Source organism: Choristoneura fumiferana, chromosome 15 (genome assembly GCF_025370935.1).
Source record: "Choristoneura fumiferana chromosome 15, NRCan_CFum_1, whole genome shotgun sequence".
Taxonomy (NCBI): Eukaryota; Metazoa; Arthropoda; class Insecta; order Lepidoptera; family Tortricidae; genus Choristoneura; species Choristoneura fumiferana.
In genome coordinates this window covers 9,442,481-9,463,418 of record NC_133486.1, presented here as the reverse complement: position 1 = coordinate 9,463,418, position 20,938 = coordinate 9,442,481, and the positions used below count along the sequence as shown (strand labels likewise).

Below are 20,938 nucleotides of genomic sequence, written 5' to 3'. Positions count from 1 at the left end.
TGCATTGCGATGAGCATAAATGGCTGAGCAACTGTGTTAAAGTAATTGAAATTCAACCCGTGAAATATTTGTTATTGGGAAGTCGCTCCGTTGGTCTAATGTGGTCTTCATCATCAGTTCCACTTCACTAAATGATGATTTTTAAGAGCAAATGCATGAGTTACTACTAAATATATCAAAATTACTATAGGTATCCCTACGATATTTGAAGAGTTCCCTCGATTTCCTTGGGATCCAATCATCAGATCCTGATTTGGTGTTTATGGGACCTAATTGAAAGCATTCCTAGCCGACCGAAAAAAAATTCAAATCGGTTCATAAATGACGGAGTTCTGAGGTAACAAAAGAAAAAATACAACCGAATTTGATAACCTCCTTTTTTTGAAGTCGGTTAAAATCCAGAAACATAAACCCTGCAAGGGCACAGCAATAAAAAATACCATAAATAAAATTAATAAAAGCAAATTCATAATAAATTTATTAAAAAGGAGATCAGGTAACACCTTTTATCTGTGTTCAGCACAGGACCGATTGGCACTAGATAGTCTAAATAATGTCGATGATGATGGTGACTATAACATTCCAAATTCTTAAATTGCATTATTGTTGTTTCTTTCTCTCAATAAGGGTAAGCGGCAGTCCACCTTGAATGCTCTGCACGACGACAACTGCAGGATCAATAGGCGGGTGTCTGATGGTGCTGGCGCTGGGAACCACCGAGAAACGGCTGAGCAGAGCAGCCATACCCGCTAGCGACTGCATATGCCCCAGACGTTCGCCTGCAAAACAAACCACTGCTCGTAAGACATCTATATGTGTACAAAAGGCCGTCTAGACTAATGTAATGTAAATCATTAACTCACCAATACAAGCTCTAGGTCCCTCTCCGAACGGCAAATACACATGTTTACTGATTTTGGATACATTGTCCGGGTGAAAGCGGTCTGGACGGAACTCTTCCGGCTTGTCCCAGTACAGCGGGTCAGCGTGCAGCGACTTCACCGGGATTATCACCTTCACGCCCTTGTCGATTGTGATGTTCGTGTCTGGGATGGTATAGGGCTTCTCGCATTTCCGCATCAAGTAGCCGAGAGATGGGAAAATCCGCATGCCTTCGCTAAAACATTAGTATGATCTAAGGATAAATTGAACAAAAAACCGGTCAAGAGCGTGTCGAACACGCCCAGTATAGGTTTCCGTAGCCATAACGAAAAAATGAAATAATAATTTTCTAAGGATTTCGTATCGTGTACGGAATCTATCAAGTTTAGGTATATTTTATACCTTAGGCTGGTATTTGCTCCTAAACCACTAATAATTCTTAAGCAATCTTAGCCCCCATATTTTTTTTGTAAAAATGATATATTTATTAATATCCAGGATTGTTTTCAAATTTTTCCACCCAACAGTTTAGATTTTAGTGAAAATTTGTACTTTAAAGTTGAATATTTCGCAAACAGATCACTGAATAGAAAAATCGTCATAGCAACCCCCCAATGGTTATAAAAGACCTATCCATCGATTTCCCACACTATTAGGATTAGTCGAGAAAAAATAACCCCCACTTTACGTCTAAGGGAGGTACCCTAAAAAAAATTAATTTCGTTTATTTATTTATTTTACCACTGTCGGCGTGACTAATATGTATATTCATGCCAAATTACAGCTTTCTAGTACTAACGGTCTCTGAGATTAGCCGCGGACGGACAGACAGACGGACAGACATGGCGAAACTATAAGGGTTCCTAGTTGACTACGGAACCCTTAAAAGATATTTATGTTCCATACACCAGAACCAATACAAAATAAAATGTAATTTTATTTATTGGCTGGCTATTGTTTTAGTTTTGCTTTATTTTCCAGTACATGGCACATGGCTGCACTTGTGATTTGGTAATTTAAGTGATTAATAATGACTTCCATTTCTGATAAATAGATGACAACACAATGCGAAACAATATTTTTTTACCTGAAACACATGTCCAGGTACTTCAACTCTTTAACAGCTTCATAAGACAGTTTATTTCCATGTCGAGCCAAAACTTCGTCTATTTCCTCTTGGCATTTATTTTGATACTCCGGATGGTGAGCGAGCTCATGCAGGGTGTAGCTGGTTGCAGACGACGACGTTTCGTACCCAGCCGCGAAGAACACGAATACTTGGGCAGCCATAAGTACATCATCAAACTCAATCTCGACTATCCGTGCCGAACCATCAGCATTCTTACTCTCTAGCGAGTCTCCTGTCAGTTTACCTTTCCCTTTTAATTCTAACAGCATATCTATGAAATCATTCCTGCCTGACGGCTTATAATCTCGTTTTTCCATTATAGTTTTTACCAGTGAAATCGTGTTTTGCGTCACGTAAGGTGCGAAAAAGTGTAAGCTTGTAAACAAACTTGGCATGAAATATTTCAGGATCGCAACCAATCCGTCACGTTTAGTGTTTGTAAATATACGTCGGCCCAATTTTCTGAACAGTGAATTTTCATCGCTAAGCGTATCAGTGTCGATGCCGAAACCACAAGCTCCTATAAAGTCTGTGGTGTAGCGCGCCATAAGATCTCTTATGTCAACCTCTGATCCTGAGGCTGCCGATTCAGCAGCTATTATCTGTAATTTCTGAGCTCTAGCGATAATCAAAGGAAACATAGCTTTCAACTTTCCTGATGTAAAAGCAGGAGTTACTCTTTGCCGCAATAGTTTCCATAAATCGCCATCACAGGAAAATAAATTGTTTAACAATGGTTCGGGCACTTTATCTAGTGGATGCACTGACCTTCCATAAAAATGGTTGAAATCCGACACTAAAACACGTTTGACGAGTTCCGGGTCCCTCAGGATGATGAGAGGCGTAGTCGTGAGGTAGTAGCCGACGAATCGTTCCTTGGGGTACTTCCAGTACATCTCGTCGTAGATGTCAGCATAGCTGATTTGTTGCAGGAACTGCCGCTTAGCGGTGCCGAAGAAAGGGATGGGTGGGTCATGCTTGACTCCTCTCTTGCTCCAGTAATCGAATGTCCTAGTGCCGTAGTAGTAGCCCAGAACGAGAATGGCGCATAGTCCTGCTACTAACAACAACATATTATAGCCGTCGAGTTGACGCTATATGCGTCGTAAACAATTGATAACGCCCGAAAACTAATGAATGATATTAAAAAAATATTGGTTTGCTTTTTATAATGTTGTCTTATCTCTCCAGCTTATCAAAGTCATCAAAGAATAAATCAGAATCATGATGCATGTAGAAATAAAAATAGCCTAGTCATTTTATAGTTTTTTTGGAAATAATTCGATATAAGGATAATGTTTTGTATGCGGTTTTTACGTGTAATTTTAAGAACCTATATCACGGGGCGGCCACGCCGTACAAAATACGCGTTCTTGAATCAACATAGGCACGACGACGTCTGTACACGCGTCAATGTGTGCGTAAGCTGCACAGGGCTGACTATTGCAAAACCGTTTACTATAAGTGCTACCAATGACATTTAATGGCACTCATATGTAGGTATGGCTTAGATATGTGCAAATAAATGTAATCGTTAATCTTACCTAATTCGAGGGTATTCTGGCAAAACAGAATAAGTGCATTTTTTTAAAGTTACATACATAGGCATACTCAATGTTTTCTGCTTTATTTATCTAGCAAAACCGTATGAAAAATAAATATTGTGCACTTATCCGGTTCTGCCAGAATATCCTCGATTTATTTAAACCTACGTAAAATGTGTCTGTCTGCGTATTTAAAGCATTATTATTTTCAATTACAATAGATATACATCTACGTCTACAAACTTAAAAGAATCATTCGGTAGGTAGTTATTTCATGTTTTGATCGCGTTAATTTCAGAAATCACTATTTATTTAGAAAAAGGAAGTAGGTAGGGTACCGTGACGATTTCGCAAAATTATTGCTCCCGAACTTAGTTAGTGCCGTGCGGCCGACACACATCGCGTCGCGCACCCGACTGCTTTCCTGCGGTTTTCCTGCAATCTGCGCTTGAGGGGTGGGGTAACTCGTATCGGTGCGGGGCGGAGCGTAGCCATTCTGTACGTTAGTACTATTATATATTCTGTGCCTATATTTTCAAATTTGGTCGAATCGAAGTCGAATCGAAAATTTTGTTCCGGAAGATGGTATAAAAAAAATGCCTTACAATAGGTGTTTCTTTTAGCAAAAATGTTATCAGTAAATTTACAGACAAAATATGTTTGAATAATTCAGTTTTTAGCCCCGCAAGCTGAATCCACTAACGCCGATTATATCTAACAGGAAATTAAAAAAAACACTAAAGTGATTATGTCGTTATACGTCTAATTTGTATTAGGAAAAAATAAAATAAGATTTTTAAGTCACATATTATAAAGAAATCCACTCATACTCATTTATTTAATTGCCAATACTGTAAGTGTAATATATCCATTTATTAATACAACATAACACAGTACAGATCATAATAAATCAAGAAATTGGTTTTTAAATATTTTTATCATTTAAAATCCAACAATAGATACTCGTATGATGGAAATTACGTATTTTGTTAAACCGATATAACATTAGGAGCAAAAATAAGTACAAAAAGTCTCAAGGCACGTTAAAAAGACATACTTACCTAAACCATAAACTATACTTACCTTTTATGTCACTATCGTAATTAATTTTTAATTTTTACCTTTGAAAATATGAAGCCTTTTTTTAAGTTCCTTTAAAAAATATTTTCATCTCTAATACCTACTCGGAAAGTGAGGCATATCATATCTAACAACAGGGAGGAAAACTATACATTCTTCCCAAGGGTAGATATTATTATTATTATTGTTAGCCTATTCTGTCCCACTGCTGAGCAAAGGCCTCCCCCCAATACTTCCACTGCTCTCTGTCCCCTGCATACAAGGGCCAGTCCTTCAAGAAGAAGTCCAGTTCATCCCGCCATCGCCGCCTAGGTCTGCCAGGTCGCCTTTTCGAGATGGTAGGCATCCACTCGGTGGTTATCTTGGCCCAAAGCTCGTCTGGCATGCGGCAAACATGGCCAGCCCAGTCCCACTTCAGCTTAGATATAAATTAAAAAAAAAAAAAAAAAAAAAAGGAACACGTATTCAGCCTATATGGCATATACATGGTATAATTATTGAGTTTTTTTCTTAATTAGTCATATTATACATTTTATAATGGTAAGTAGTCAAATATAATTTTATTATTTTCATAAGTCTTATATTGGATTATTATCTTTTAGTATTAGTTTCTTATATTAGACATATAAAACAGAAAGACAAAAAATTGTTCAGAAATAAAACAATCGGTAGGTAAATGACAATGGTATATGTCTACACAGCTATCTCTGTACAGCCAAAGTCTAAGAACTCTATACATTTCTAAGAAGTCTATACATTTTCTTACACTGTGGTACAGCTGAACTCCTTTGTTCAATTTGATAATGATAACTTACTAATTTTTGAAATAAATTAACTAAAATTCATATTTTACCTACTGTTTGTCTCTAATCATTATTTTGAACATTTTAAATGTTGTTAAATTAATTATTGCTTAACAATAAAGTCATTAAAGTCAAAACGATTTTTTTTAAATGATCACAATGAGCTTTGACCTATGCTTAAAAAAAAATTACATTATCTTTTATGAATTGGACCATTTTACCTATACCAAACAGTTTAGAGCAAATGGCAACCTACATTAAGAAAACTTACATGGTAAGAAATATGTGATAAAGACCAATGGTAGGTTGCCATTTGCTCTAAACTTTATAGTGTAATACACTAAAGAGTTTTTGTATTGTATTAAGTATAAAAATAGAACAGAACATTGCTAATTTTATAAACGTGAAAGTTACTTTATATTTCTTTCTCTCTATCTGTTACCTTTTCATGTCAAACTTTCCTCGGCAGAAATAGCTATAGAAATGAAGGTTTTGTGAACATTAACACAGAAGCAGTTTAATTTAATACCCTTCGGCTAATTAGTATCTCACTCACCCAAAGTAAACAAGTACTCCAGTCCAGTCAAATTTACCTGTTTTCGAATCAAATTATTTAAAACTGACTTTGTCAGGTGTTTTAAAATGTATCCGGAATATGTGAACACATCCTTGGGTTACTTTTATTAAACACTGCTGGAAAAGTTTTTTTAAGAGAACTGTGTTTAAAAACGTAATTAACTGAAACAATTACTTTGATTACCCGCGACGTGCCCGCAACCTTATGATAGCTACGTTAATGCGAGAAATGTGTGTTCATGCAGTTCCTTCACCTCAACACTGTAACACACACAAATCACACAATCTCGAAATAGATATCATCACCACCACCACACTACGCTGACGAGTTTCGATCTAAACCAGAGTTCATCTTCAGAGCAACTCAACCGTTTACCGTGCTATATTTACCCATGTTAAAAATGTAGTCATCATAAACTTTGAACATTGACCTGCGGGGACAATATAAATATTTTCTGTATTTGCAGTCAGTCTTCGGTAGCAGGTTCATAGCAATGCGCCCCGGCTTCCACATGTTTAGCTCACCCCTATAACTGTTCAGTATTCTAATAAATAATAAAATTCTTACTAACTACCGGACTACATACTATAATAAAAATAAAATAAAATAGCCTTTATTGCTGTTTCTTTCCTTACAATTAATACATGCCTACTTACTATAAAAACTAAATTGATTTAATTAATTCTATTTGTATTTGAATGATCGGCAACTGGATGTTTGTGTGAAACAGCTTGTCTGTCGACAAAGGCCTCCTCTAAAGATTTCCACGTATTCCTGTCTCTTGCTAAACGGGTCCATACCGGACCAGCTATTTTCTTGAAGTCATCTTCCCACCTTTTGGTTTGTCTGCCTCTATTTCTTTTGCTATCTCTTGGATACCATTCTGTTACTAACTTAGTCCATTTCTCTTTGCTTTCTCTTAACATATGTCCCGTCCAACGCCATTTCAGCTGTCTGTAGGCTGTGTGTACATTTTTAAATTTTGTTTTCTGTTTAATTTCTTGTAATTTCACCCTATCTCGTCTTTTTATACCTAAAATACTCCTTTCTATTGAATTTTGGCAGACTTTTAATTTACTTTCTTGATGTTCTGTTAACGCCCATGTCTGGCATCCGTATAGTAAGCATGGCATAATACATATTTCGTATACTTTCTTTTTTCCTTTCATTGGCATGTCTTTATCTTTCATTATTTCCCTAAGAGACCAAAACCGTTTCCAGGTATTAGTTATTCTTCGTTCTATTTCTTTATTCATGCAATCATCTGTAGATATAAGTTGGCCCAAATATATATATTCATTTACATATTCTATTTGTTCGTTATTTACTGTTATTTGTCCATTGGTTACTGTTTGTTGGGAATTCGTCATAATTTTGGTTTTAGTTAAGTTCATTGTCAGGCCGGCCTTAACACTTTCATCGGCTAGTTGCTGCAACATTATTCCCAGAGTTCCTGCATCCTCTGAGAACAAAATCAAATCATCCGCGAAGCGTAGATGGTTGAGATTTTCGCCATTTATATTGATGCCATTTTTGGTCCAGTTAAGATTCCTGAATATCATCTCCAGCACTGCTGAAAATAATTTAGGTGATATAGGATCCTATATCACCTACATACTATATTCATCTCCAATTCCAAGAAAATCCACTGTAAAGTTAGGAACCAAGGTAGTTAGTTAAAGATCAATTTAAAAATTCATCAGTCAACATTCACAGGGTTGTTCCAGTCAAATTTACCTAATCCCCTGACGAAAAATAATCCCCGTACATAAAAATTGTAGAAAGGCAAAATGCAACAATCATCCAATTTTTGTCCTACGTGCCAAGACAAGACTAAGTCAAATGTCAATCGGTGGAGCGAAATAACAATTCTTGAAAGATATAATCAGATAATGTTGGCCTAAGTGATGTACTTTTATATTACCTCGCAGTGATCGTGAAAAGCCAATGTTTAGTCTGGGACAAAAGTGCAATAGTTGATCTCGTACTATTGAAGGCCTCCTCTTCGGTTCTACCTTCAAACTAACTCGTTCCTCTATTGCTTACATTCGAGCCTCTACAACATTGTACTATAGTTTTTTTGTCACAAGATTAACCTTGTTTATTTTAATTGTTAATTAAATAACATTATTGAAAACTGCATAAGTAATTGTTTTATTTTATATGCGAACAATGCTTTGGTAGTATCATGACTAAATAAGAAGTTAAGTTTGGTAGTAACTTCGAGAAAGAGATCACTCGTCGAATCCGACTCGGCTGGGCAGCGTTCGGGAGGCTTCGCAGTGTCTTTTCATCCAAATTACCGCAGTGTTTGAAGTCAAAAGTCTTTGACCAGTGTGTGTTGCCAGTGATGACATACGGATCTGAGACGTGGGTGCTAACGATGGGCCTCATGAGGAAGCTCAAAGTCACTCAAAGGGCTATGGAGAGGGCTATGCTCGGGGTTTCTCTGCGGGATAGAATCAGAAATGATGATATCCGCAGTAGAACTAAGGTTACCGACATAGCCCGAAGAATTGCGAAACTGAAGTGGCAATGGGCGGGGCACATTGCTCGCAGGTCTGATGGCCGATGGGGTCAAAAGGTTCTCGAATGGCGTCCGCGGACCGGGAGACGAGCTGTCGGTAGGCCTCCAACAAGATGGAGCGACGACCTGGTTAAGATCGCGGTATCGCGGTGGATGCGAAAATCACAAGACCGGTCTGAGTGGAGAGCCTTGAGGGAGGCCTATGTCCAGCAGTGGACGCCTTTCGGCTGACATGATGATGATGATGATGATCATGACTAAATAGTAAAATGACCACATTGCTTATGTCTAATCTAACCAACTATACGGAATAGGTTGCATTTTGCGACTTTGACTTTTTATGACCTAGATTTTCAGCATTAAGTTTATTTTACTATTTCATCATTATAAAGAACAAGGCATTTTAGAGATGTAGTCTATCTTACGACCTAGTCAAATCATGATGTAGTGATATAGCAATTGTTTGTTTGTTTATACTTTTTATTGTACAAAAAGGAAATACAAAATGAATGCGATGAAGCACATTTGCGATGCAGCCCTTATGCGATGTGGTCATTTTGCGATCTAGTCATTCTACTAGTGACCCCTTTGAGTACTTTCAAAGTCATAAGCGATCGTGCCTTATTATTATATTATTTCATAAAATTTGATTTTAGCAAGGGACCTCTATTAACATTTATAAATCAAAAACGTTCCACGTCAAATATTTCAGGGTTATTTCACCCATAGTCCACAGTTTCACAACATTCCATATCAATGAACTATAGGTACTACACTTAATATACGTAAATAGTATTTACCTTGCTTTACCGCCACAGAGAGATAAATAAGTAGGCTAAAAATAGTACAGTTTATTCAAATTGAAAGAGTTGAACTAAAAACTAAAAAAATACACGTTTAGCTTTCTATATTAAATAAGTGATCAAAAATATCTGCAATGTTTTATTCAAACTCGTTCATCGTAGTCATTGATGTTTATAGTAACTTCTTCCTAGCAACGAGGGATAGTGGTATTCCGCCTTGGATGCTCTGCACGACTGTGTCCGATGGATTGACAGGCGGGCGTCGGATGGTGCTTCCACTAGGAGACACTGAAAAACGGCTGAGCAACGCAGCCATACCAGCTAACGACTGCATGTGCCCCAGACGCTCACCTGCAAAACAAAACACAGCATATAAAACAACTGACTGCACTAAAAAGCTTCAAGTCTATAAAACTCATAACTTACCAATGCAGGCCCTTGGTCCTTCTCCAAAAGGTAAATATACATGGTTATTGATTCTAGAAACGTTGTCCGGGTGGAATCGTTCCGGACGGAACTCTTCTGGCTTGTCCCAATACAGCGGGTCAGCGTGCAGCGACTTCACCGGGATTATCACCTTAACGCCCTTGTCGATTGTGATGTTCGTGTCTGGGATGGTATAAGGCTTCTCGCATTTCCGCATCAAGTAGCCAAGAGACGGGAAAATTCGCATGCCTTCGCTGAAACGTGAATCCGTTATTTAGGTAAAGCAAGTAAAGTTAAGTAAGTAAATATTCTAAAGCAAGGAACTAAAACAATTACTTTGCTCACCCGCGACCTTCGAACTAATTGTTTCAGTTCATTGATATGGACCATGGACCTCCGCAAAGTAACGCCTGATTCAATAAATTATTCTGAAGCAATCTGGATTTTAATAACTAATAAAATATTTTCTATCCGCAATGGGATTTCAATCTTATTCATGGTATATCGTCATTATGTTATCATTTTTAATACTAGCTACCGATGCAATGTCTGAACTATCATTACCTGAAACACATTTCTAAGTATTTCATCTCTTTGACAGCTTCGTAAGACAGTTTGTTCCCATGTCGAGCCAGCACCTCGTCGATCTCCTCCTGGCATTCTCTTTGGCACTCCGGATGATGAGCGAGCTCGTGCAGAGTGTAGCTGGTCGCCGAAGACGACGTCTCGAATCCGGCAGCAAAGAACACGAACACTTGGGCCGCCATAAGTGCGTCATCGAACTCTATCTCGGTGATACACGGCGAACCGTCAGGATTCTTATTTTTCAGAGAGTCTCCCGTAAGTTTGCCCTTCGCTTTTAGCTCGAGAAGCATATCTATAAAGTCATTCCTGCCTGTTGGCTTATAATCTCTTCTTGTCATTATTGTCTTTACTAATGAAATAACATTCTTCTCCACCCAAGGTGGTGCAAAGTGTAAACCACTAAACAAACTTGGTAGAAAGTATTTAAGAACTGAGACAAACGCATCGCGTTTTGTATTAGCAAAAATGCGCTTCCCTAATTTTCTGAACAATGAGTTTTCGTCGTTGAGCGTGTCGGTGTCAATGCCGAAACCACAAGCTCCAATGAAATCAGTGGTGTAACGCGCCATAATATCTCTTATATCAACTTCTGTTCCTGAAGAAGCCGCATCAGCAGCTAGTAACTGTAGTTTTTCAGCTCTTGACACGATCAAGGGAAACATTGCTTTCAATTTCCCCGAAGTAAAAGCAGGTGTTAACCTTTGTCTCAACAGTTTCCACAAATCACCTTCGCAGGAAAATATGTTGTTTAGCAGCGGCTCTGGTACTTCATCAAGGGGATGGACGGACCTCGAATAGAAGTAACTGAAATCGGTCACTAACACACGTTTGACGAGCTCTGGGTCTCTTAAGATGAGCAGAGGCGTAGTCGTGAGGTAGTAGCCGACGAATCGCTCCTTGGGGTACTTCCAGTACATCTCGTCGTAGATATCAGCATAGCTGATCTGCTGCAGGAACTGCCGCTTGGCGGTGCCGAAGAAGGGGATGGGCGGGTCATGCTTGACTCCTCTCTTGCTCCAGTAATTAAAAGTCCTAGTGCCGTAGTAGTAAATCAGAATGAGAATGACAATAATTCCCACTGTTATGAATAACATGTTTTCAGGCGATGAAATCAACACGACTATAACCTGTTTCAACGACTCGTTGACTAAAAGCGTAGCGAATTGAAATTGCTTTATACTATAGGTACTAAGTTTATTTGATATAAACAATAATTATCTAATCTTCTACATAATATCATATCTGTGTTATTACCTTTACTGTTATTATTTAATGAATATTTTGAGCGTTCGTGCTATGCAAAATATTTATTATCGAGTAACACGGCAGAATAATAATATATAATCAGTATCTAAGTTTATCTAAGTTTTAGAATCAAGTTATTTAAAACTGACTTTGTCAGGTGTTTTAAAATGTATCCGGAATATGTGAACAGATCGTTGGGTTACTTTTATTAAACACTGCTGGAAAAGTTTTTTTAAGAGAACTGTGTTTAAAAACGTAATGAACTGAAACAATTACTTTGCTCACCCGCGACGTGCCCGCAACCTTATGATAAATACGTTAATGCAAGAAATGTGTGCTCATGCAGTTCCTCCACCTCAATACTGTAACACACACAAATCACACAAACTCACCTATCACCACCACCACACTACACTGACGAGTTTCGATCTAAACCAGAGGTCATCTTCATAGCAACACAACCGTTCACCGTGGTATATTTACCCACGTTAAAAATGTAGTCGTCATTAACTTTGAACATTGACCTGCGGGGACAATTTACTAACTACCGGACTACATACTATATTCATCTCCAACTCCAAAATCCACTGTAAAGTCAGGAACCAAGGTAGTTAGTTAAAGATCAATTTAAAAATTCATCAGTCAACCATAGTTAGAAAATACTAAAAAACATTCGCAGGGTTGTTCCAGTCCTAATTCCCTGACGAAAAATAATCCCCTTACATAAAAATTGTAGAAAGGCAAAATGCAACAATCATCCAATTTTTGTCCTACGTGCCAAAACAAGCGTAATGATGACTCTTGAAAGATATAATCAGATAATATGAGCCTAAATGATGTCAACATCGAACAAAGTGCAAATAATGTGCTGAATCATTCTTCGTTAATCTTGGATACCTACCTACTAAATTTAATGGGTATCATTGATTGATTTTGAAATTGCGACTGGCTTTGCAACCAGCTGTGTCTATTACATAACTAGATTTGCACAAGTGGTTCATTAGAGCATGTTGAGATTTTTACTGAAATTTCAATGAAAATAAAAAAAATATTGTGGTCACGCCAATGCGGCGAGTTCGTGGTAGATGCAGGCCACTTCCGACCGAAACAAACAGCATAATTTATGCATAATCCAATCAGTTTTAAAATAGTTTTCAATTTTGAAACTGTTGGCTAAATATTTGCATATTAAAGCGTCACTTCAAAAACAATAAAAGAAAAACGTTTTTAACAAAAAATGGAACCGACTTCAAAAACCTTGAAAATAATTTTCAACTAGGTAGTTTGAAGTCGGTTTCACAGCACGAGCCAGCAGGAGTGGAACTCTACGTCACCTACATATATTGGGCTTCAATCACTACTCTCCCGGCTTTCCCGTTGTTGGCACCCCAACACTACAGGTACACACTATCTCGATTGTCGACTCTTTGTTAGACTTAAGATTTTTCCCTTCCCTTCTATGTGCACCTGTGCGAGCGCAAATACACGTTTTACAGAGTGAGAATCCATTTTTATTAATTAAATCCCCAACACGCCTAAAGCTAGCCCTATCAAATTAATACAGTGCCTGCTCATCACCCGTGAATGGCTGAAGCAAAACTCTGTGGGTACATAAGAGAAAAATATATCTCGTTGAGTTTCTTGCTGGATTCTTCTCAACGGAGGTTTTTCCGAACCGGTGGTAGATTTTTTTGACATTCATAAGTGCTTGTTATGGCCTAAATTGAATATATTTTGACTTTGACTTTGACTTTTGAGACCCCTCCAACCCTCTCCTCGTAGTAAGCTCCAGGGAGTTGAGGATGTGCAGCCGGGTGTTTCAGCCGGTGAGAATTCTGCACGATCTGGGCTCTTCCTTCCTACTCGTCCATAATTGATTTTTCCCGACTACACTCCGCCATCCCACTAATATTATAAATGCGAAAGTTTGTAAGTGTAAGTTTGTTTGTTTGTTACTCCATCACGTCTAAGCCGCTGAACCGATTTAGAGGAAATTCTGTATAGGTAGGTACAGATAGTTTGAGTCCCGGGGAAGGACATAGAATAGTTTTTCGATGAAATTCGGTATACAAATACTTTGCGTCCCGGGGAAGGACATAAATAGGATAAATTGAAAATACAAACTAATATCACAAGCACTACACAGCAGTGACGAAGTGTGAACATTTTTGGTAGACAACTCGAAGAGTTGGAGAAGCGTGAGTTAGATACTAATGTCTTCGAATGCAACACCTCGGAGTTAGTACACAGTGACGGCATAAAAAAATTAAACAATCCACTGGGTATCGAGTTGTTACGACGACACGTCACTGCCACACAGCTAACTGTCCGTAAGGTAAAAACACTAAATTTAGCCCACTGAAAAACTCTCCTCCAGAGAATCAAACCAACTAATTTATAGACAAATAGGTACCAGGGAGATATAAATGGGAAGCAGTAAAATAGTCGCTCGCCCGATTGGTCTCAGGGGCAGAAGAGCGTACGGCAAAGCCGGCGACCCCATTAGGTTGGCGCGAGTGTAATTATTTGTGCGCTATCGAAGTGGCAAAAAAGAGTAGTGTTCAATGAGCCAGAATATTTATGCCTTTCTGGTACGTATTAACGATGTGCCACACACCGTATTTAATTAGTAATTCGTGGTGGCCTAGTGGTTTGACCTATGGCCTCCTGAGAAAATAGGAATTACATTTGAAATTTACCACGAGCTTTACTGTGAAAGGAAATATCGTGAGAAGAACTGCACAAACCTGCGAAGCAATTCCAGGATGTGTGTAAAGTTCCCAATCCGCACTGGGCCCGCGTGGGAATTACCTACCATATTCGTGGGCACCATTCACTAAGAGGCATATTGTTAGTTAACCTATGTTGAAGGATTTAAGGACCCGCCTTTCTCGAGTCCTTCATTTGTCTTGTCATTAGTACGCCAGTGTGATCAGCTGTCAGGGCTGCCACCATTCCAAATATGAAACCCAAATTTGAATCTATCAAATGAACAAATAGTTATTTGTCAAATACAAGACAAATGGCTACTAAGGTTATGAAAGGCTACTTTTCATCCCGACAAACCCATGGGGTCCATGTAAAATCCCAAGATTTTAACCGCTAAATCTAGAATTTTATGACATTTTCTACGGGTTTTCTTCGTACAATGTAAATAGAGTTTAATGTAATCCTGGAATTACCTACAATTCAACTACTTTCAACTATTTAAATCTAAAAACATAAATAAAATTGTAACTTGGGTAATAATTTAACTATATGATTCATATTTTACATATTACCTGATAACCTAATATAGTATTTATTATTATTCGCCTGTTCTGTCCCACTGCTAAGCAAAGGCCTCCCCCCGATACTTCCACAAAGTATTTTGTATTTGGCATTTTAAACTTGTATATATCTGCCAGAGTGTAGCGTGCAAAAATATCTGACACTTCCTACTGGCCCTAGAAATAATATATTTTTCACTTCTCATGCTCGTAAAGTTGGTGTTTATGCTGGATCCAGGCAACATAAAATGACTTTTTATGCAACAGCCACAAACAAAGAGGTTTCTTTATATTTTTTTAATACATTTTTTATTTATATAAAACTAATTACTTAGTGAGTGAACAATTGTTTTCACTGTTGCTATTTCATTTCCTCGCCATCGAAGTGAAAAGCAGAGTGTAAAACTCGAGCATTAAATCCATTTTCCCCTCGACATGTCTATCCACCCTCGCCGTACCGGCTCGGGTGGCTATATGAACGTCTTGGGTAAAATGGCTCGTTTTATGCTCTTGTTGTACAATCTACTATTTTAATTATTTTTTTATTATGCACGCTTTGTTGTCAGATAATGGTTTTGTCACATTTACCCTGCTCATTCATTCATTCAGTGCGTTTTATACAATGAGTACTTTATGTACCTAGCTGTATATGTAATCATCCAGTTCAACGAGGTGAACTCTCCTGCTGACACTAGGCGTGGCTCACTCCGCGGTTTTGTTCTTCGCTACAAGTATATGTCTGGGGCCCCCTAGAGTGTGCTATGTACTAGTTGCCGCGCACTGCCTCGAAACGCCCGCGTGACGTGCATAACACAAGCTTTGCTAAGCTTACTTTGGGACTAGGTCAATTGGTGTGAATTGACCCGTGATATTTATTTATTATTTTATTACACTGCAGCAACGCACGCTATAATCCTTACTATACCAAATTATAGCGTCCGGACCCGACATCCGACAAGTGGGAACCAGCTCACACTTGCCCTTGAAACAATATCTTAACTGACAGCCCTAACCAAATGCCTGTTTTAGCCGAAGCTAATTAAGTAAGAGCAAGAAATACAATTTAGGGGCGGGTGAAATAAAACGAGCGGCAAGAGTGCGGTTTCGTTACTTTAAACGGTCCACGTTTTGTCTTATTGGTTCGCAGTTTGCTGGAAAAACAATTAACTCAATAATCAAATATAATTGAAAAAGTTTTCCGTATACTGAATGTGCAATTACAATTACCTAAGCCGGGCTAAGCCCGCTGCACACAGTAAAGTTTATCCTAGACTACCCTTCCGATCACATAGGTAACTAATAATAACCTTGAGCCTTATGTGACTTTAGTCCGTTACTTAGATTATTTATCAGGAAATATTGGCCCAGTGACGTGGGTGAGCATAAAATAATTATGTTATGAATAAGTTAATTAACGTATTACTGTAAAATTGTAATAAATAAATACTGAATACATATTTTTTCTTACGAGTATGTCAGTCACACATAACCTAACCAGCAAAAAGTTGGAAACCCCCGACATTGTCACTTCAAAGTTCAATATCTCAAAAACGGCTGAACCGATTTTGATAAAACATGTCTAAGAACTATCGCTAGAAAACCTGCTTTCAAATAAAAAACCGCATTCAAGTCGGTTCACCCGTTTAAGAGCTAAGGTGCCACAAACAGACACACATAACGGTCAAACTTATAAAACCTCTCTTTTTGCGTCGAGGGTTAAAAAATGACTAAGATGAAACGCGTCGAAATTCGAGTGTGGGGCCTTGAAAAAAGCAAATCTTGTGTTATAGGTAATTTAGGTATGTAGTTTCGTTTCCCACCTAGCGGGAATTAAAATAATTCCTGAACCTCTATGATACCTACTCAACTCAAGGCATGCGACTGCTACTCAATACTACCTCCAGTGCTTTAGGATGTGCGTTGTCTGTCAATCAAACAATCAATCAGTCAGTCACGTCACTCTTTTACAGGTACAAACAGATTCCAAGATGACGTTCTGTCACGTTTGATCACGGAGAAAAAGCGGAGAAACAAAATTTGCAAATTTTAATTATTTACTAGAGAATTACTATCGAGATATACTATATGAAAGGCGAGCTGTTTTTTTTTTATTCAACTGGATTGCAAACGAGCAAGTGGGTCTCTTGATGATAAGAGATCACCACCGCCCATAGACACCTGCAACACCAGGGGGATTGCAGATGCGTTGCCAACCTAGAGGCCTAAGATGGGATACCTCAAGTGCCAGTCATTTCACTGGCTGTCTTACTCTCCACGCCGAAACACAACAGTGCAAGCACTGCTGCTTCACGGCAGGATTAGCGAGCAAGATGGTGGTAGCAATCCGGGCGGACCTTGCACAAGGTCCTACCACCTGCAACTTGCTGTTGTTCACACTTTACTAAAAGTTGTCATATCTCATATCGCCTTTATAATAAAATTATAAATGGCCTCATAAACTAGAAAAAATCCTGCCGCGATATATTTTTATAACGCTCCTACGCGGTTAGCGGTAAAAGTAAAAAATATGCGTGATATTGCGAATACCTAGCGCAAGGAACGAACAGAAAGCGAGTTTCACAGTTAAATACTAAGTGATGAAACAGAACACAAAATAATAATCTTAGCAGCTCTATACCCGCGGTTGCGCATCTACGTAGAAGTAGCTTATCGTTTCCAAATAACCTATTTTTAACCCCCAACGCAAAAAGAGGGGTGTTATAAGTTTGACCGCTATGTGTGTCTGTGTGTGTGTCTGTCTGTGGCACCACTTGAATGCGGTTTTCTTTATTTGAAAGCAGGTTTTCTAGCGATGGTGTTTAGACGTATTTTATCAAAATAGGTTCAGCCGTTTTTGAGATATTGAACTTTGAATTGACAAAGTCGGAGGTTTTCCAACTTTTTGTTGGGTAGGTTAGGTCATACCACGAACTATTTGCCAAAATTTTAAGATTAGCACAGAATAGTAACACAACAGTTACGTTTTAATTTTTTATATAATTTTTATTACTGCCCTTTCGCTGGGCAGTAGCCCTTTTGACCTCCACAGTACCTGGTCCCTCAGGCTAGATCCTTGTGTACACACCCAGACCGTCCCCCCCGTCTTCTTGGTATGCCTCGTCGTCGCTGGCCACTCTCTAGCACCACAGACGCTACGTTTTTAGGGTTCCGTAGCCAAAACGGCAAAAACGGGGCCCTTATAGTTTCGTCATGTCTGTCTGTCCGTCCGCGGCTTTTCTCAGGGAGTATCAGTGCTAGAAAGCTGTAATTTTGCACGATTATATTATATATAAACTATGCCGCAAAATAGTTCAATAAAAAATTGAAAAAAAAAAATTTTTTTTAGTGTACCTTTTTTTCTCATCCAATCTTGTAGTGTGGGGTATCGTTGGATATGTCTCCTAAGTTAGGGAGTTGCTACGACGATTTTTCGATTCAGTGATTAGTTTGCAAAATATTTAACTTTAAAATGCAAATTTTCATTAAAATCGAGCGTCCCCCCCCCCGTCTAAAATCTAAACTGGTGGGTGGAATAATTTTAAAAAATTCAGGATGGTAGCAAGTATATCAGACTTACAAGGACAAGTATAACGGTTAAGTTTTCTTGAGAATTATTAGTAGTTTAAAAGTAAATAGCAGCCTAAGGTATAAAATATACCTAAACTTGGAATATTCCGTACAAAATACGAAATCCTAAAATATTACTTAATTTTTTCGTTATGGCTACGGAACCCTATTTCGGGCGTGTCCGACACGCTCTTGGCCTGTTTTTTTATATATTGAATTGAAAAAGCACCCCAGTTAATATACTTTTTCACATGCCCACAGCGAACAATTGAATCAACCGCAAACATGCAAAAAACAAATGTCCAGTAACAATTTGCCGGCAAAGCCTGTCGCTTAGGCGTGCTGCCAGCCGCAGAGGGACATAAATCCGAGTGCACATGTAACCGGACCGTGCTAATTTAACGTAGCAGTTTGCGCGAGCGCAAAAATAAATTGCCTATTTGTAGAATTTAAAGATCCATGCTAATCCTCCGGAGGTTCAATTTTGCGAACGGCAGTTTGGAGTCGTTTTTGGAATTTAATCAGATTGGATTTGCATTATTTTGTACTCACTGAGTAATAAATCTGATTGGAACTTTTGTTTTTTAACTTAATGCAGGATAGCTCGATTAGGGTGTCCACATTATCTGAAACACTTAAACCATTTCAAATTGATGTATATAGTCACGTGTATTCATATCTGCCACAGCCGATCGTGCAAAAATATTTGACAGGTCCTACCGGCCCTATAGAAATATTTGACAGGTCCAACCGGCCCTCTATAGAAATATTTGACAGGTCCTACCGGCCCTATAGAAATATTTGAGAGGTCCTACCGGCCCTATAGAAATATTTGACAGGTCCAATCGGCCCTATAGAAATATTTCACAGGTCCTACCGGCCCTATAGAAATATTTGACAGGTCCAACCGGCCCTATAAAAATATTTGACAGGTCCTACCGGCCCTATAGAAATATTTGACAGGTCCAACCGGCCCTATAGAAATATTTGACAGGTCCTACCGGCCCTATAGAAATATCTGACAGGTCCTACCGGCCCTATAGAAATATTTGACAGGTCCAACCGGCCCTATAGAAATATTTGACAGATCCTACCGGCCCTATAGAAATATTTGACAGGTCCAACCGGCCCTATAGAAATATTTGACAGGTCCTACCGGCCCTATAGAAATATTTGACAGGTCCTACCGGCCCTATAGAAATATTTGACAGGTCCTACCGGCCCTATAGAAATAGACGTGTATCAGATATTTATGCACGCTTCGTTGTGTCGATATAGGTGGTGCTGATTGTAGAAATAGAAATAAGTAGAAAGGCTTTATTCATTATAGTATCTACTAGTTGTCCACTCCACCTTCATCGTGTGGATATAACAATGAAGCAAATAAAACCAAATTTTCCCTGCAAGCAATTTTGTCTCAGTCACTCGCCCACTTTTTATTATGAAATTGTTTTAACTCAAATTTTTCACTGTTCCAAACAATTTTTCTTTCTTTTTTTTTTTATTCGACTGGATGGCAAACGAGCAAGTGGGTCTCCTGATGGTAAGAGATCACCACCGCCCATAAACATCTGCAACACCAGGGGTATTGCAGATGCGTTGCCAACCTAGAGGCCTAAGATGGGATACCTCAAGTGCCAGTAATTTCACCGGCTCTTCTTACAAACCATCCTGTCCTAATAAATAACAAGCAGCAAAATATTAATTAATTATCTAGCTAATTTGAAAAGTGCAGCCATACTGAAGTTATGCGCTTACAAAAGCATTAATGAAAGAAGATTATATTCAAATTGAAATATGACGTTTCATATTTATTGATTCCACAGATATCTCATGGTTACAGTACAATAAAAATGGAAAGCCACCGATACAAATCTAACGACCCGAAATCAAAGTCGAAATGTGCCCAAAAAATCTGATATTATCCCCCAAACGAGGATCGAATGTCGGGGTCAGTGTATGTTGGGGTCCGGTGGAAACGGCTGAATTATACAACAGGAAGTGCCGCCATTTTCGTCAGATGTCACGGCAGTAATAGCCCAGATTTGTGCCGTTTTTAGGGCACAGTGGTCGAAATGGTGATATAATAACCCTTAATAACACACTTGGAACTTAATCACGACACGACGAATTATTGGTAAAATTATTCAACGTTTCGACCACATCACAGCAGTCATGGGCACGAGTAAACCTACTGCAAAGTGATCAAAACTTCAAAATGTATAAATCGGAAAAATGCGAATGTCCTTTTTGCTTTTTGTACGTCCCGCGTGTTTCACAATACCTTTGCGTTGTGTACAGTATTGCAGATTTTGGCATCGCTCTGCTAGGGTGGCTAAACATCTCGTATCATTATTGTTTGTTTTAGTCCCTTGTTGAACAATCTACTATTTTGGCAAAGCTATGTAGGTTGAAATCGTAAAATATATTAAACGTGGAGCCGGCCACACGCAGTATATTTGTGCAGGCATAACCAAAAAGTATCAATATATTTCAAATTT

The 20,938-nt window shown here is 38.5% G+C and overlaps 2 protein-coding genes across 2 annotated transcripts; both read right to left on the bottom strand.

Annotated features, from left to right (window-relative positions):
• Nucleotides 1-460: 460 nt before the first annotated feature.
• Nucleotides 461-3,160, bottom strand: LOC141435797 (cytochrome P450 6B2-like). Its single transcript, XM_074098622.1, has 3 exons — nucleotides 1,970-3,160; nucleotides 864-1,117; nucleotides 461-779 (listed from the first exon to the last, which is right to left on the bottom strand). The coding sequence occupies exons 1-3, from the start codon at nucleotides 3,082-3,084 to the stop codon at nucleotides 601-603; spliced, it is 1,548 nt and encodes a 515-aa protein (XP_073954723.1). The 5' UTR covers nucleotides 3,085-3,160; the 3' UTR covers nucleotides 461-600.
• Nucleotides 3,161-9,376: 6,216 nt separating this feature from the next.
• LOC141435815 (cytochrome P450 6B2-like) lies at nucleotides 9,377-11,522 on the bottom strand. Its single transcript, XM_074098638.1, has 3 exons — nucleotides 10,336-11,522; nucleotides 9,772-10,025; nucleotides 9,377-9,696 (listed from the first exon to the last, which is right to left on the bottom strand). The coding sequence occupies exons 1-3, from the start codon at nucleotides 11,448-11,450 to the stop codon at nucleotides 9,518-9,520; spliced, it is 1,548 nt and encodes a 515-aa protein (XP_073954739.1). The 5' UTR covers nucleotides 11,451-11,522; the 3' UTR covers nucleotides 9,377-9,517.
• Between the last annotated feature and the right edge of the window lie 9,416 nt (nucleotides 11,523-20,938).

Bases quoted from the DNA above. Each gene is read 5' to 3' on its own strand.
- LOC141435797 (XM_074098622.1), bottom strand. From the start codon at position 3,084: ATGTTGTTGTTAGTAGCAGGACTATGCGCCATTCTCGTTCTGGGCTAC. The intron at 1,118-1,969 runs GTAAAAAAATAT...CTAATGTTTTAG, and splicing joins TACCTGGACATGTGTTTCAG to CGAAGGCATGCGGATTTTCC. The intron at 780-863 runs GTGAGTTAATGA...TTTGTTTTGCAG, and splicing joins GGGACCTAGAGCTTGTATTG to GCGAACGTCTGGGGCATATG.
- LOC141435815 (XM_074098638.1), bottom strand. From the start codon at position 11,450: ATGTTATTCATAACAGTGGGAATTATTGTCATTCTCATTCTGATTTAC. The intron at 10,026-10,335 runs GTAATGATAGTT...TTCACGTTTCAG, and splicing joins TACTTAGAAATGTGTTTCAG to CGAAGGCATGCGAATTTTCC. The intron at 9,697-9,771 runs GTAAGTTATGAG...TTTGTTTTGCAG, and splicing joins AGGACCAAGGGCCTGCATTG to GTGAGCGTCTGGGGCACATG.